Source organism: Dipodomys spectabilis, unplaced genomic scaffold (genome assembly GCF_019054845.1).
Source record: "Dipodomys spectabilis isolate Male_0828 unplaced genomic scaffold, ASM1905484v1 ptg000023l, whole genome shotgun sequence".
NCBI classification, from domain to species: Eukaryota; Metazoa; Chordata; class Mammalia; order Rodentia; family Heteromyidae; genus Dipodomys; species Dipodomys spectabilis.
The window spans coordinates 6,769,314-6,782,988 of record NW_024870700.1 but is presented as its reverse complement, the minus strand read 5'-3'; the positions used below and the strand labels follow the sequence as shown (position 1 = coordinate 6,782,988).

General features: G+C 35.5%; 1 protein-coding gene across 1 annotated transcript in view; it reads left to right on the top strand.

The window, feature by feature from the left end:
• Nucleotides 1–5,610, top strand: part of LOC122104170 (caspase-1-like) — a 38,398-nt gene extending 32,788 nt beyond the window's left edge. Inside the window, exons 6-9 of the mRNA XM_042674875.1 lie at nucleotides 1,589–1,729; nucleotides 2,951–3,060; nucleotides 3,812–3,915; nucleotides 5,179–5,610. Coding sequence (XP_042530809.1) covers nucleotides 1,589–1,729; nucleotides 2,951–3,060; nucleotides 3,812–3,910 — 350 coding nt within the window. The 3' untranslated portion in view covers nucleotides 3,911–3,915; nucleotides 5,179–5,610. The remainder of the gene's footprint in view (nucleotides 1–1,588; nucleotides 1,730–2,950; nucleotides 3,061–3,811; nucleotides 3,916–5,178) is intronic.
• The last annotated feature ends 8,065 nt before the right edge of the window (nucleotides 5,611–13,675 follow it).

Genomic DNA, 13,675 nt, shown 5'->3' with positions numbered 1-13,675 from the left:
AGGTTGGACAAGTGGGATTGCATGAAATTGCAGAGCTTCTGCATGGCAAAGGACATAGCTGGCAAGATCAATAGAAAGCCCATGGATTAGGAGAAGATCTTCACTAGCCATACAACAGACAAGGGTCTCATATCTAAAATATACCTGGAATTCAAAAAATTAAATCCCCCAACAACAAATCCTCAAAGAAACAACTGCCCAATAAATAAATGAGATAAAGACTTAAAGAGAAACTTCTCTGCAGAGGAAAGAATGATGGCCAATAGACACATGAAGAAATGTTCAACATCTCAGCCATAAAAGAAATGCAAATCAAAACAACATTGAGATACCACCTCACCCCAGTTAGAATGGCTATAATCAAGAACTTAATAACAACAGATGCTGGAGGGGATGTGGACAGAAGGGAACCTTACCTCATTGTTGGTGGGAGTGTAAACTTGTTCATCCACTTTGGAAAGTAATCCAGCAATCCCACTTTTGGGCATTTACCCAAATGTTCACAAACAAGACCACACTAAAGCTACCAGCACAACTATGTTTATTTCAGCCTTATTTACCATAGCTAAGATATGGAACCAACCCAGATGCCCCTCAGCAGATAAATGGATCAAGAACATGTGGTATACATACCCAATGGAATTCTATGCCTCCATCAGGAAGAATGACATTGCCCATTTGTTAGGAAATGGAAAGACTTGGAAAAAATTATATTAAGTGAAGTAAGCCAGGCCCAAAGAAACATAGGTCTCATGGTTTCCCTTATATGTCTGAGTCAAGCAGAATAGGTCAGATAAGTTGATGTTAAGGAAATGAACCCTAAGATATGTATTCAAATTTTTTTCTTTCATGCGATTATTTCTAACATATTTATAAGATTATTTCTTTGTTGCTTTGTATATCCCTCCCCCACAGTATAAACCCTGCTTTCACTGTATTTGATGTTGTTATAATTTGTGGAGGGAAAGGGAAATAAACAAAGTGTTTAAATAAGGATATAGGTAGACCCATTGCAACAATGAGACATATAAGTCGTTATGTTGAAAATGAACTTCACAACTTTGGTGGGGGCGGAGGAGGAGGGTTGGGTGGATGGGTAGGAGTGAGGATGGGATGGGAAGGGGAAACAAAGGAGGAGGCTACAATGCTTGATAAGAAATGTACTCATTATGTTGCCCATGTAATTGTAACCCCTCTGTACAGTATTTTCTCAATTAAAAAAAAAAAGAAATTAGTATGGAGGTTCCTCATAACACTAAAGCAGACCTACCTTACAGACTCACTATATATGGAAAATGTATATCGTGGAATAATTGTTTTCTTATTCTAAGTAAATAGGTGGTTCTTCTGTGAGTTGTGACAGTGTCATTATTTGAATATGATTCAATCTATTTCTTGGTTCACTACTCAATAACATTAGAAAAGAAAGGAAAAGTGTGTGTGTGTGTGTGTGTGTGTGTGTGTGTGTGTGTGTGTGTGTGTGTGTCTGTGTGTGTGACTAGTTAAAATTAACATTAACAATGAGTTAGGTGGGCAACTGTGATATCCATATGGAAGGAGAGTCAGTGTAGAAAATTGTTGTCTCTAGGAAACAGTGGAGGAGTGTGGCTCAGAGATTCACCAGCAGCCCTGGCAGACAACTCTTCCCTGTCACAGAACCTGGAGGAAGATGCTGTTTCCCTGAGACACAGGGAGAAGGACTTCATTGTTTTCTTCTCTTCAACGCCAAGTATGTGTTTTCCACCTCTACACTAAGGTTACCTTTCAATGATTCCAAGAAATAAGATATGAGACCTGTTCAGCAATGGTCTGAGAGTAATTTTGATTGCTGTCAATGCATTTCAAATAAATAATGTTATGATTTGGGGACAGAGACATAGCCACCTTAAAAATTGTGCTTTGAATAGAAGTGCTGCACTTTATATTCATAGTCATAGGAAATTATTAAAGCAACTAAAAGAAGGAATATCCCATTTTAAACACCACTTAAACAACTGATTCTGCTTCATATTGAATATATTTAAGGTATTTGATTGAGTAGAGATGTAATGGAATGCAAGCCCAATTGCATTCTCTCCATACTTCCTTTCCGATTCTACCTACAGTTGTGCAACTTCATGACCCCATAAGGATGAGAACACCCTTTTAAAAGAATAAGGACAAGACATGATGAGACTTCTTAACTCCAATAACTTAGTATTTTACATCTAGGTAATCAGATTAAGTTGTGTTACTTTTTTTTTCTCATTTTCAAATTATCCATTCTTATTGATAAATCGTTTTAAAGAAGTAATATGAAAATAAAATTTTCTACTAATTTTATGTATCCAATCAAATGTGGTTGGAGACAATTATTAGAAAAACAATAGCAGAATTTATGCCCTGAATATATACCTCTCGTTAACAAACATTCTCTTTGTCTACATAAAATCTCTCTTCTCAGTACATTTTAAGCCTAAGATACAGTGTTATTAGCTGTTATTACTACATTCTATATGAGATCCTTGAGAGTTCTCAGTCTTATGTAACTATAAATTTGGTTCTTCTTGCCAATTTTGCTTATCATATTGTGAAACACAGAACAGTTTAATTTGAGAATGATCTTGGAGCCAGGTGGTCATGTTTCGTCATGTACTTATTATGTCAACTTGGAGAGTTTCTTCTCTACCTTCAGTGCTAGAGAAGTGAGTGGAAGGAACATTGTAGATGGCTCCAAGAATCACAGTGCCATCATCATGCCAGCACCCGCAACTCTAATTAGCTTACTCTTTAGTGCAATATCTTCCAATTTGTTGTTGCATATTTAGAAAATGAGACAATGTACAGTTGTATACTTCCTCTAAATATATAAAGAATTTTCTGTACCGTTTATTTTTCAAAAATAAGTAAAATACAATAAAGCAATTAGTGAAAGATAACTGACCAAGGCATAAAACTTCTTTCTTCATAGATAACTTGTCCTATAGAGATCCCATGAACGGCTCCCCATTCATCACTCAGCTCATCCGATGCTTCCAGAAATATTCCTGCTCCTGTCACATAGTGCAAATATTTCGAAAGGTAATTTCTTTAATTTTCTAGTTATACATTTTGTTCTTAAGAAAGTATTTATCATTATTCACCTTTCATATGAAATTAACAAACTTTGTCAAAAAGAAAAAGTGAAATAGTACCTGATTATTTTCATTCAGGAGTTTAAAATCTAGTAAAAACAAAACAAAACAAAACAAAAACAGGTCAAAATGCCACCATGGAAGCTCAAGCAGAACAAGTAAGGCTTAAATGTAATAATTCCTCCAAATATAATTCTTATTCCCTCTTGTTACTGGGGGTTGAAAACAGGGCTTCATGTTTGCTAAACACATACTCTTACTAGCCCTTTTTGTCTTGGTTATTTTCGAGGAACAATCTCACTTTATGCCTGTGCTGGCCTAGTCTATAATCCTATTTGAGCTTCCCATATACCAAGGTTAACAGACATGTTCCACAACAATTAACTTTGGTTGATAGGGAGTCTTGAGAACTTTTTTCCCTAGACTGTATTCAATCTCTACTTTTCAAGTGAACGGGTTTGAATCATGCCCAGCTCCAATGGATGATCGATTATCATGTCTGTAATTACAAAACAGAACAAGGAGAAAATGATGGTCTAGATGAGGAATAAATGATTGTTCTTGAAGTATACAAAGTTACACAGGGCATGAAAGCTAAGACATTGAGTAGAGGTCTCCCAGAATTATCTAGCATATAGTGCAAAAGGTTTCTACAAGTTTATACAGCTTATCTTATCTAAAGCAGTGTTTGGTTCTAGGTCCAACAATCATTTGAAAACCCAACTACTAAAGCCCAGTTGCCCTCTATTGAACGAATAACACTAACAAGAGATTTCTACCTATTTCCTGGGAACTGAAAACAGTAAGTACCAAGAGTAGTTATTGGAAGCTAAATTAAATAGGAGTATAATAATATTGGTAATAATACAAAATTATCAAAGGAATTGATTATTTGTATAATCAAATTAATTATCTTTGGTGATACAGTTTGGTGATTGGTAATGTTCATATATCTACCATTTCTTATTCTGTATTTCTGATTCTCCAGCTCTGTGCATCTGGATTCTTTGGCTTATTGTTCTCACACTTTTCTTAAGAGTGTAGCTGACAGACCATTCAGAATTTAATTTCAGACCTGCCATTACTACTCAGAAACTCATGGAAGCTCCTTGTTAAACCTTAAATATTTTTGATTAAAGTATTGTAGAATGGGTAGTTTAAGTTTAGACACAATGATTATTCACTCATAAGAGCTTTATCTCTGACTATTTTGTGGTATTAAGTTCATTTTCAAAAACATGATTTAAGTTATATTTTATTCCAAAGTTTATTTCAACTCTGTAACTATATACCAAAGTTATCTCTCATCCTTGCTTTTTGAGTCTCCAATTGTAAAGTGCCAGTCAAACCAGCGTCAGTGCCTAATTTATCCAAAAAAATCAACTGGAACACTCTTTTTTTTTTTTTACTTCACTGGCATCTATCAACAATTACTATATACTAGGTTCTAGTCTAGATGCTGAGAACATATCAGTGAACCAAGTTTATATTCTAATGTGTAGAGACAGATCTGAACATAGATATGGAAACTATCATTGGTCATAGAGTGATGAGTTAATACAAAAATAAAGGAGGAAAGAGGGAACATGAAATGATGTGTATTGGACTGCTGTAGAAACATTATTTAGGAAAGACTTCTTTGAAATGATGAAATCAGAATTATGAACTGACAGGTGGGAGTAAACTTGGTGCTTCTTGTGCAGAAAAGTGTCACATCTGAGGCTACAGTAGAGGCAAATATTTTGTTGCATAAATGTGTTAAATATGCTTAAGAACTGGTCAGGGACCATGTGACTAGAGGAGAATGTGGGGGAAAATGGCAGAAAGAGAATCAGAGAATTGGTGATCTAATTGCAAATGCTTTATAACTGATATCCACAGGGAAAAGAAAACCTTTTAAGTGTCCTTGGAAAGAGAAATGATACGTCAGGATTTACAAAGATCACCTGTAGTGGTACCATTTCCTCCAAGATCTAAGAACAAGAGAGAGAACTGATACAGATGAGCGATAGGCGGGCCTTCCTGGGAAATGAGCTTCACTTGCTACTTTTTCTTTCTTCTGCAGAACCACAGCATCACAGCCTTCCATGAAGAACAGCCTTTACTGATACAGCACATGTATGAACATTCAGAGACCTCAGAATTATCACTGGAATTCAGGGTTCTCGCTAACAAAGCTTCTACCAATTGGCTTGCACTCTAGTCTAGTATTTATCCTTTTCTGTTTGTAAATAAAATATAAACAAATAAACTGAGTATTTAGGGATTATGTAATAGTGAATATAACTGAAGATTGCATGGTGAATGAGTGAAGTTAAATGAAATAAGATAAACTCAATAGATTTCCTATTTTCTAGCTCATATAACAGAGAGGTAATAGAGTGACAGTTGCCAAGGACTGAACAAGGAAGAACTCTCTTTTTACCCATTGCTATCACAGAATACCTGGGATGGGGAACTTAATTATTTATTAAAATGATGACGATGATGATGATGATACTTTTGCCATTATTTGAACACAGGGGCCTCATGCTTTACTCAGTTTATTTGCTCAAAGCTGATGCTCTACTACTTGAGCCATGTGTCTAGTTCATCTTTTTTGCTAGTCAGTTGGAGATTGAGGATCATCTACCTGGCTGTTTTTGAACTGCTATCCTCCACATCTCAGCTTCCTGGTAGCTAGAATTATAGGAATGAGCCACTGGTGCTTGGCTAAAATGAGGCATGTTATTTAACATAGGGGAAATTTGGTGGAAGGATTAAAAACAATCTGGATAAGCCCTCTTGGCTTCATTGCAACAGAAAACAAACTGAAAATGAACCATCTACATACAGAAGTGTGGTGGTCATGCTTTATAATAACAGGTTCTTGCAAGAACCCATTCCATAAGACCATGAATAATCATTTTTTCTCAGAGCATTGTGCCCATAATTTAATTTATTTATTCCTGGCTCAGCACATATAGCTTTTAATATCACAACACTGAAACATTATGATCCAACCTTCCAGTACAAACCTATGCAGGGCACATTAAAAAAATATTCAAACTATAGCAAGGAGATATAGTTCAATTGGGTATGGGGTTTCAATTGTACAAAATGAAATGAACATAGATGCAAATATCCTCAAATAAATAAAAAACTTTAAAAAAACTTGCCAATTGAATTCAACAGCAAGCTAAAATGATAATACACTATAATCAAGTTAGTTTCATTCCAGAGATGCAAGAACAGTTCAATATACATAAGTCAATTACATGTTAATACAGCACACAACAGAGGAAAAACTGAAATCATTTTCTCTAAAGTAAAGGTTGAGACAAGGGTGTACATTCTTCACCCTCTTAATATAGGGATAGAACTTCTAACCAGAGACACAAGAGAAGGAAATAAAAGGTATTTAAATAGGAAAGGAAGAAACCTTATTTCTACAGATACATGATTCTATACAGAAAAGATTATAAAGATTTCACCCAAAATCTACTGGAACTGATACATAATTTTAAATGTAGCAAGATATATAAATAAACCTACAAAAATCAAGGCTTTCTACATACCTACAATGAATAATAGCATGAGAGCAAAATAAGAAATTCACTTTCAATTACTATAGCCTCAAAACAATATCTTGGTATAAATTAAGCAAGTAGGTGAAGACCTTCATTATGAAAATTTATAAATCTTTAAGAAAGTAAAGAAGAGTCCAGAAAATAGAAGGATCTCCTATGTTCATGGATTAGCAGAGGTAATACTGTAAAAATAACTTTTATCAAAAGCAATCTACAGTATATGGAGGGACTAAAAACAATGTTCTTCAAAAATCTCACATGATTCTTCTTAGAAATAGGAAATAAGATAAAGCCAATATCCATTTAGAATCATGAAAGACCCTGAATAACCGAGATAATTCAAAAAAGAGCAATGTCAGAGGCATCAAAATATCAGACTTCAAATTATATCAGAGATATAGACAACATGGTACTGGGAAACAAACAGGCATAAATACAGTGAATAGAATAAAAGATTCAAAAACAAAATCATACAACTACAACCATCTGGTGTTTGACAAAATTGGGTTGTCAAAAACATACATTGGAGAAATAGTATCTTCAACAAATGGGGCTGGAAAAACTTTTATCTATATGATGAAAATGGAAGTTAGATGCCTATATTGAACAAAAATGAACTCCAAATGAACAAATAATCTTAATGTAAGACCTTATACCTGAAATGGCTACAGGAAAACTCTGGAAGACATAGGCACGGGTAATTTTTTTTTACATATCAATCCAAGTATTCAGCTAATAATAATAAAAATTAAAAACCAGTATTACAACAAATTAAATAGTTATTATAAATCAAAAGAAAAAAATTATAATGTGGTTACAAGATCTAGATTTCCTAAGCTTACATTCACAATCCCAGCCCCTCATTCCACGTCTGCTAGTGGATACCCTGCAAAAGCTATAAACTTAAATGCAATACCAGCCTATTCCTTTGTAGTGATTCTGGTAGGCATCTTAATTTTTCATTACAATGAGTAGCACCTGATCTCAGTTCATTGTCAAGCCAGAATTATAGGCTACCCATCTTCTCTTTCCTTCTTTTAGTACACACCAAATCAATTTCTATAATCTAGATCTTATCAAACTACACATTATTTCCATTGAAAATACTAGCATTATTGAGACCCAGTTGTACTCTGAGGAGTACAATCTGTAATATGCTTTTCAAAATCAAAGTAGTTATGTATCAATTACCTGACACAGTTACCATTGCATTATAAACATTTAATGGTCTCTTAGCGAAATGCTGTCTAATTAACTATCATCACCACGCTGCACACTTTGGGAATTATTCACTGTACACTGGCTCTTTGTACCCTGTGACCCATATTACCCTATTCTTCCAACCCAGCCACCCCCAGACCATCATTCTACTCTCTGCTTTCATGATCTTAATTCTTTTATGTCCCATGTGTGAATCTGATTATGCAGCATGTATCTTCTTACACATGGTTAATTTACTAACTTATTTAGAAAGACATTGTTGCTCAGGCTAGTCATTAATACCTGAGTTGAAGTTGTCCTTCCTCCTCAGTTACTGGAGTAGCAGAAGCTGCAGCAAGCCATCACAGTGCTCAGCTTCAATTCTCTTCTTTCTAAAAGACAGTAAACTACAACACCAGAGAAAAAGGCTGGATAATATTTCATGGAACACACTTACCACATTTTTCTTATCATTCCATCTCTTAGTGAATACATAAACTAAGTTCCTATGTCAAGTATTGTGAATAATGCTATAATGCATGTGAACACAGAAATTTCCTCCAGACTCAGATTCAGATTTGATTTACTGTAGATTTATACTCAAACTTAAGAATTCTTGACTCATTCAGTTGTTTAATTTAGTGTGTGTGTGTGTGTGTGTGTGTGTGTGTGTGTGTATGCACATAGTGGTACTGAGGCTTGATCTCAGTGCCTCACACTCTCTTTTGGCTCGCTTCCTCAAACCTGGTGCTCCACCACTTGAGCCACACCTCTACCCCAGCATTTTGATAGTTAATAGGAAATGGAGTCTCAGAACCTTTTCTACCTGGGCTGGCTTCAAACTGAGATCCTCCTGGTTTCCAACTCCTGAGTAGTTAAAATTACAGAAGCATGAGCCACAAGCATCTGGCTTAATTTTGTGATGAACCTCCAAACTATCTCTCATAATAACAGTACTAATTTATATGCCCCAACTGATTGTAATACTGGACTTTTCTATATATCCTTCCCAGTGCCTGGAAGATTACTTTCTCTTACAAAGGACTCTGTGAACTTTTCTTAGCTTAACTACTCCAATATCTCTCTACTTTAAATGCTCCAATTATTTTTTCACCATCCCTAGGATAAAACCCTGTCCTCTACATGTTATTGTAAGGTATGTTGTAGTCAAGCTTTGACTTATCTGATTTCTTGTCCTTCTACCACTTTTTATGATGCACACGGTCAATTTCCTTTACCACTTCATCTTTCTTTGTTTTCTCCTCCATGAACTTATCCACTACCTGAAATGACCACTTCTGCCAATTCCATCTACCCTTCCTTGAACAAAAAAAGCTAAGAAGTTAATGTTGATCAATAATACCCTATGAAACAGTGACATGCTCTCTTTGGTAAAATCTACTCTGTGGTAAATAATTTGTATTTCTGTTGTTACAGCCAGCCTCAAAGCAGCAAAAAATATTGTCATTCTACAAAAACATATACCCTAATCCACACTATTTATTAAGGAATAAATATATTAATTGTTTTTTCAGGAGCTACTGAATAAAGGTTTGTTCTATATACTGAAAATCATTCCATCTTAAACATTACTGCTGGATCATTTTCGAGCTCCTTGGCTTGATCTTTTCTTTGGGCATTTAATATTCTTCCTGCTTTTTTTCTTATCAGAACAATTTGTCTCTATCAGCTAATTTGGAACCGGATGCCAGGACTTTCTGAGCATGTGTATTAAAGTGTTTACAAGAAGATGCTTATCAAGTGTTTGCAAGGTTGATATATCTACTCCTGCTGCTACTTTCAAATGTCCAATCCATCAGGAGCAGAGAATATTGTTAAGCTCTTAATAGAGCACTATCCCCAGAGAACACCAGTGCACTTACTGGAATGTTGATTACATCAGATGCTTTTTGTTTTGAAAGGGACAAAGAGTCACCAAGTCTGCAAACAACCAATATAACTACTTAAGTTAGCTCTGAGTACCTACAGTATCTTAGGATTTAGTGGACTGCATTTCACCTTTGCCTTACCTCAATCCTGTTTTCCTGCTCCTTCCTTCTCTTGTTGACCAAGAATGTTCTTCCATAATTTTCAGGAAATTCTATTTCTGTACTGAAATGGGTTTTCTAAGTAAAAAAAAGAAAGACTATGGTAGGTTATAAAGATAAATATACTAAGGTGTGATATTATTTTTTTAATTGAGATTAGGTGATTACATAAAGTTCACGTATTTCACAATATTGCAGAATAGTAATACTTAAACTCACACATTTTTACCTTCACAAGGCAAACTGTCATTATCATGTGAATTCTATGAGCTTTGACAATACAGTTATTTCTTCCACATCAGGTGATATTTATTTATATTGTGAAAGTACTGTACAGAGGGGTTACAGTTACATGGGCAAGGTAATGAGTACATTTCTTATCAAGCATTGTTGCCTCTTCCTTTGTCCCCACCCCCCCCCCAAAATTGTAAAGTTCATTTTTTGACATAACATCTTGTACATCTCATTGTTGCAATGGATCCACCTGTATCCTATTTAAACAATTTGTTTTTTCCCTTCCCCTCCACAAATTATACCAACATCAAATACAGTGAAACCAGGGTTTATACCGTGGGGGAGGGACATACAAAGCAACAAAGAAATCATCTTATAAATATGTTAGAAACAATCGCAAGAAAGAAAAAAAACAAGCCATAAAAGAAATGCAAATCAAAACAACATTGAGATACCACCTCACTCCAGTTAGAATGGCTAAAATCAAGAACTCTAATATCAACAGATGCTGGAAGGGATGTGGAAAGAAGGGAACCTTACTTCATTGCTGGTGGGAGTGTAAACTCGTTCAACCACTTTGGAAAGTAGTATGGAGGTTCCTCAAAAGACTCCACATAGAGCTCCCCTATCACCCAGCAATCCCACTTTTGGTCATTTACCCAAATGTTTACAAACAAGACCACACTAAAGCTACCAGCACGACTATGTTTGTTGCAGCATTATTTACCATAGCTAAGATATGGAACCAACCCAGATGCCCCTCAGTAGATGAATGGATCAAGAAAATGTGGTATATATACACAATGGAATTCTATTCCTCCATCAGAAAGAATGACATTGCCGCATTTGTTAGGAAATGGAAAGGCTTGGAAAAATTCTATTAAGTGAAGTAAGCCAAGCCCAAAGAAACATAGGTCCCATGGTTTCCCTTATTTGCAATATCTAGTATATGTCTGAGTCAAGCAGAAAAGGTCAGATAAGGTGATGTTAGGGAAATGAATCCTAAGATATGTAATCAAATGTTTTTTTTTCTTTCATGCAATTGTTTCTAACACATTTATAAGACGATTTCTTTGTTGCTTTGTATGTCCCTCCCCCACAGTATAACCCCTGCTTTCACTGTATTTGATGTCGGTATAATTTGTGGAAGGGAAGGGGGAAAACAAATCGTTTAAATAGGGATACAGGTGGACCCGTTGCAACAATGAGATGTACAAGTCGTTATGTCAAAAACGAACTTTACAACTTTTGTGCAGGGGGGGGGGGGGCGGGGAGAATTGGGTGGGGGGGGGTGGGGGGAGGATGGGAAGGGGAAACAAAGGAGGAGGCTACAATGCTTGATAAGAAATGCACTCATTATCTTGCCCATGTAATTGTAACTTCTCTGTACAGTATTTTCACAATAAAAAAAAAAAGAAAAAAAAAACATTTGGATCCTTATCTTGGGGTTCATTTCATCTGCCATCAACTTATCTGACCGTTTCTGCTTGTCTCAGACATTTACTAGTTATTGCAAATAAGAGAAACCATAGGACCGATGTTTCTTTGGGCCTGGCTTACTTCACTTAATGTTTTTCAAGTCTTTCCATTTCCTAACAAATGGGGCAATGTCAGGTGATATTTACATTTCTTTCCTTTTGCTTAGTGTAAGCTGTTCCCTCTTTCCCTCTCATTCCCTCCCTTCCATCGCTGCCTTTGAGTTGTTTAGTTCATTTTCATCTATATCCAGTGCAGCTGATGGGCCCCCTGCTGTATGTTTTCCTGTTTCCCTCTGATTCTGTGTCCTCCTCCTAGCTTCCCTCAGTTTCACACACACACACACACACACACACACACACACACACACACACACACACACACACACACACACACCCCATATTTGTGATCAAGAGCATGGAGCCATTTAGCAATGATATGACAAAATGAGTGGAAGTCCTTTGCTTTTTGAGTCCTGTTTACTTTGTCATATCTCCTTGCATTTTGGCTTTAGCATCCACATACCAAAGAAACCATTTGCTGTTTGTCTCTTTGCTTTTCGCTCAAAATGATTTGCTCCACTTCCATCCATTTCCCTGCAAATGCCATTATTTTGTCCTTTCTAATGGCTGCAAAATATTTCATGGTATACAGGTACCACAATTTTTGGATCCACTCATGTGTAGTGGGACATCTGGGCTGTTTCCATATCTTGGCTATTATGAACAGTGCTGCTATGAACATGCATGTGTCTTGTATCCTGGTTCCTGTTGCTCAGAGTAGATGCCTAGGAGTGGTATGGCCAGGTCATAGGGGAGGTCTTTATTTAGCTTTTTGAGGTACCTCCAAAATGCTTTCCAAAGTGCCTATATAAGTATACATTCCCATCAGCACTGTAATAGGGTTGCTCTTTCTCTACATCCCCTCCAGCAATTGTCGTTGCTTCACTTTAGGATGCGGGCCATTCTGACTGGGCTAAGGTGGTATCTCAGTGTTGTTTTATTTGCATTTCCTTTACAAAGGTGCAATCTTATTAATAAAAAGATAGTCATGATGTACTTTTGCAGTGACATGGAAAATATATGAATTTAAAGTAAGCAAAACACAATTGTTACTTTAGAAGAGGATTAATAGAGTTGTGTCTTAGGTTCACAGAGGACTGGTTTCATGACCTCTTTTTACCATGTGCTTATATCAAAATATTCAAATGATCAAGTCCTCTATGTAAATAAACAGTATTCACATATAACCTAGTCATGTCTTCATGTAGACTTTAAATCAGCTCCAGACAACTTATATTAACTAATGCAATGAAATTTCTATATAAATAGTTGTTGATACTGCATCACTTAGTGAATCATAACAAGAAAAACATCTGTATATGTTCAGGAAAGAAATAACTTACTTTTGGGGGCATAGTCAATCCACACTTGGTTTAGTCTACAAATAGGGCACTGTCAGTTGTGGATTGCTGACTATATTGCCTACTACAGACGGGAGTAATAGACAAAGTATAGAGACAAACCACAAACCACACAGAAAATATGTAGACTTTATTTTACCTAATCTACTAAGCCCCAAAACAAATGCTATCATATTAGAGTTCAGTAAGAGAATACATGCATTGAAGTAAACAACTTTACTTCTCTTTATTAACTTATATATATCACATATCATATAGTAGAAATGCGCATCAATTATCAATTACAAAACTATAATCACATTCTTTATAATTTAATATTTTATATTAGACTGAAGGCCTTGGATGATATTTCAAATCAGGCAAAACCAGGATGCTTGAATGTCAATTTCTATTAAATATACTACAAATCATTAATATTTAGTATTTCAAAACACTACACTTTTAAGTGAGATATGAGTTAAAATCCACACATATGTGCATGTAAGCATTTCTAGGTATGCATATATATGAACATAATGATTCATATTTCCACTGAATACATCCCTATCTATTGTTTTAGTGAGTATACTTTGTAATATTTACTATATAATAGTTACTAAATATTGAATCAAT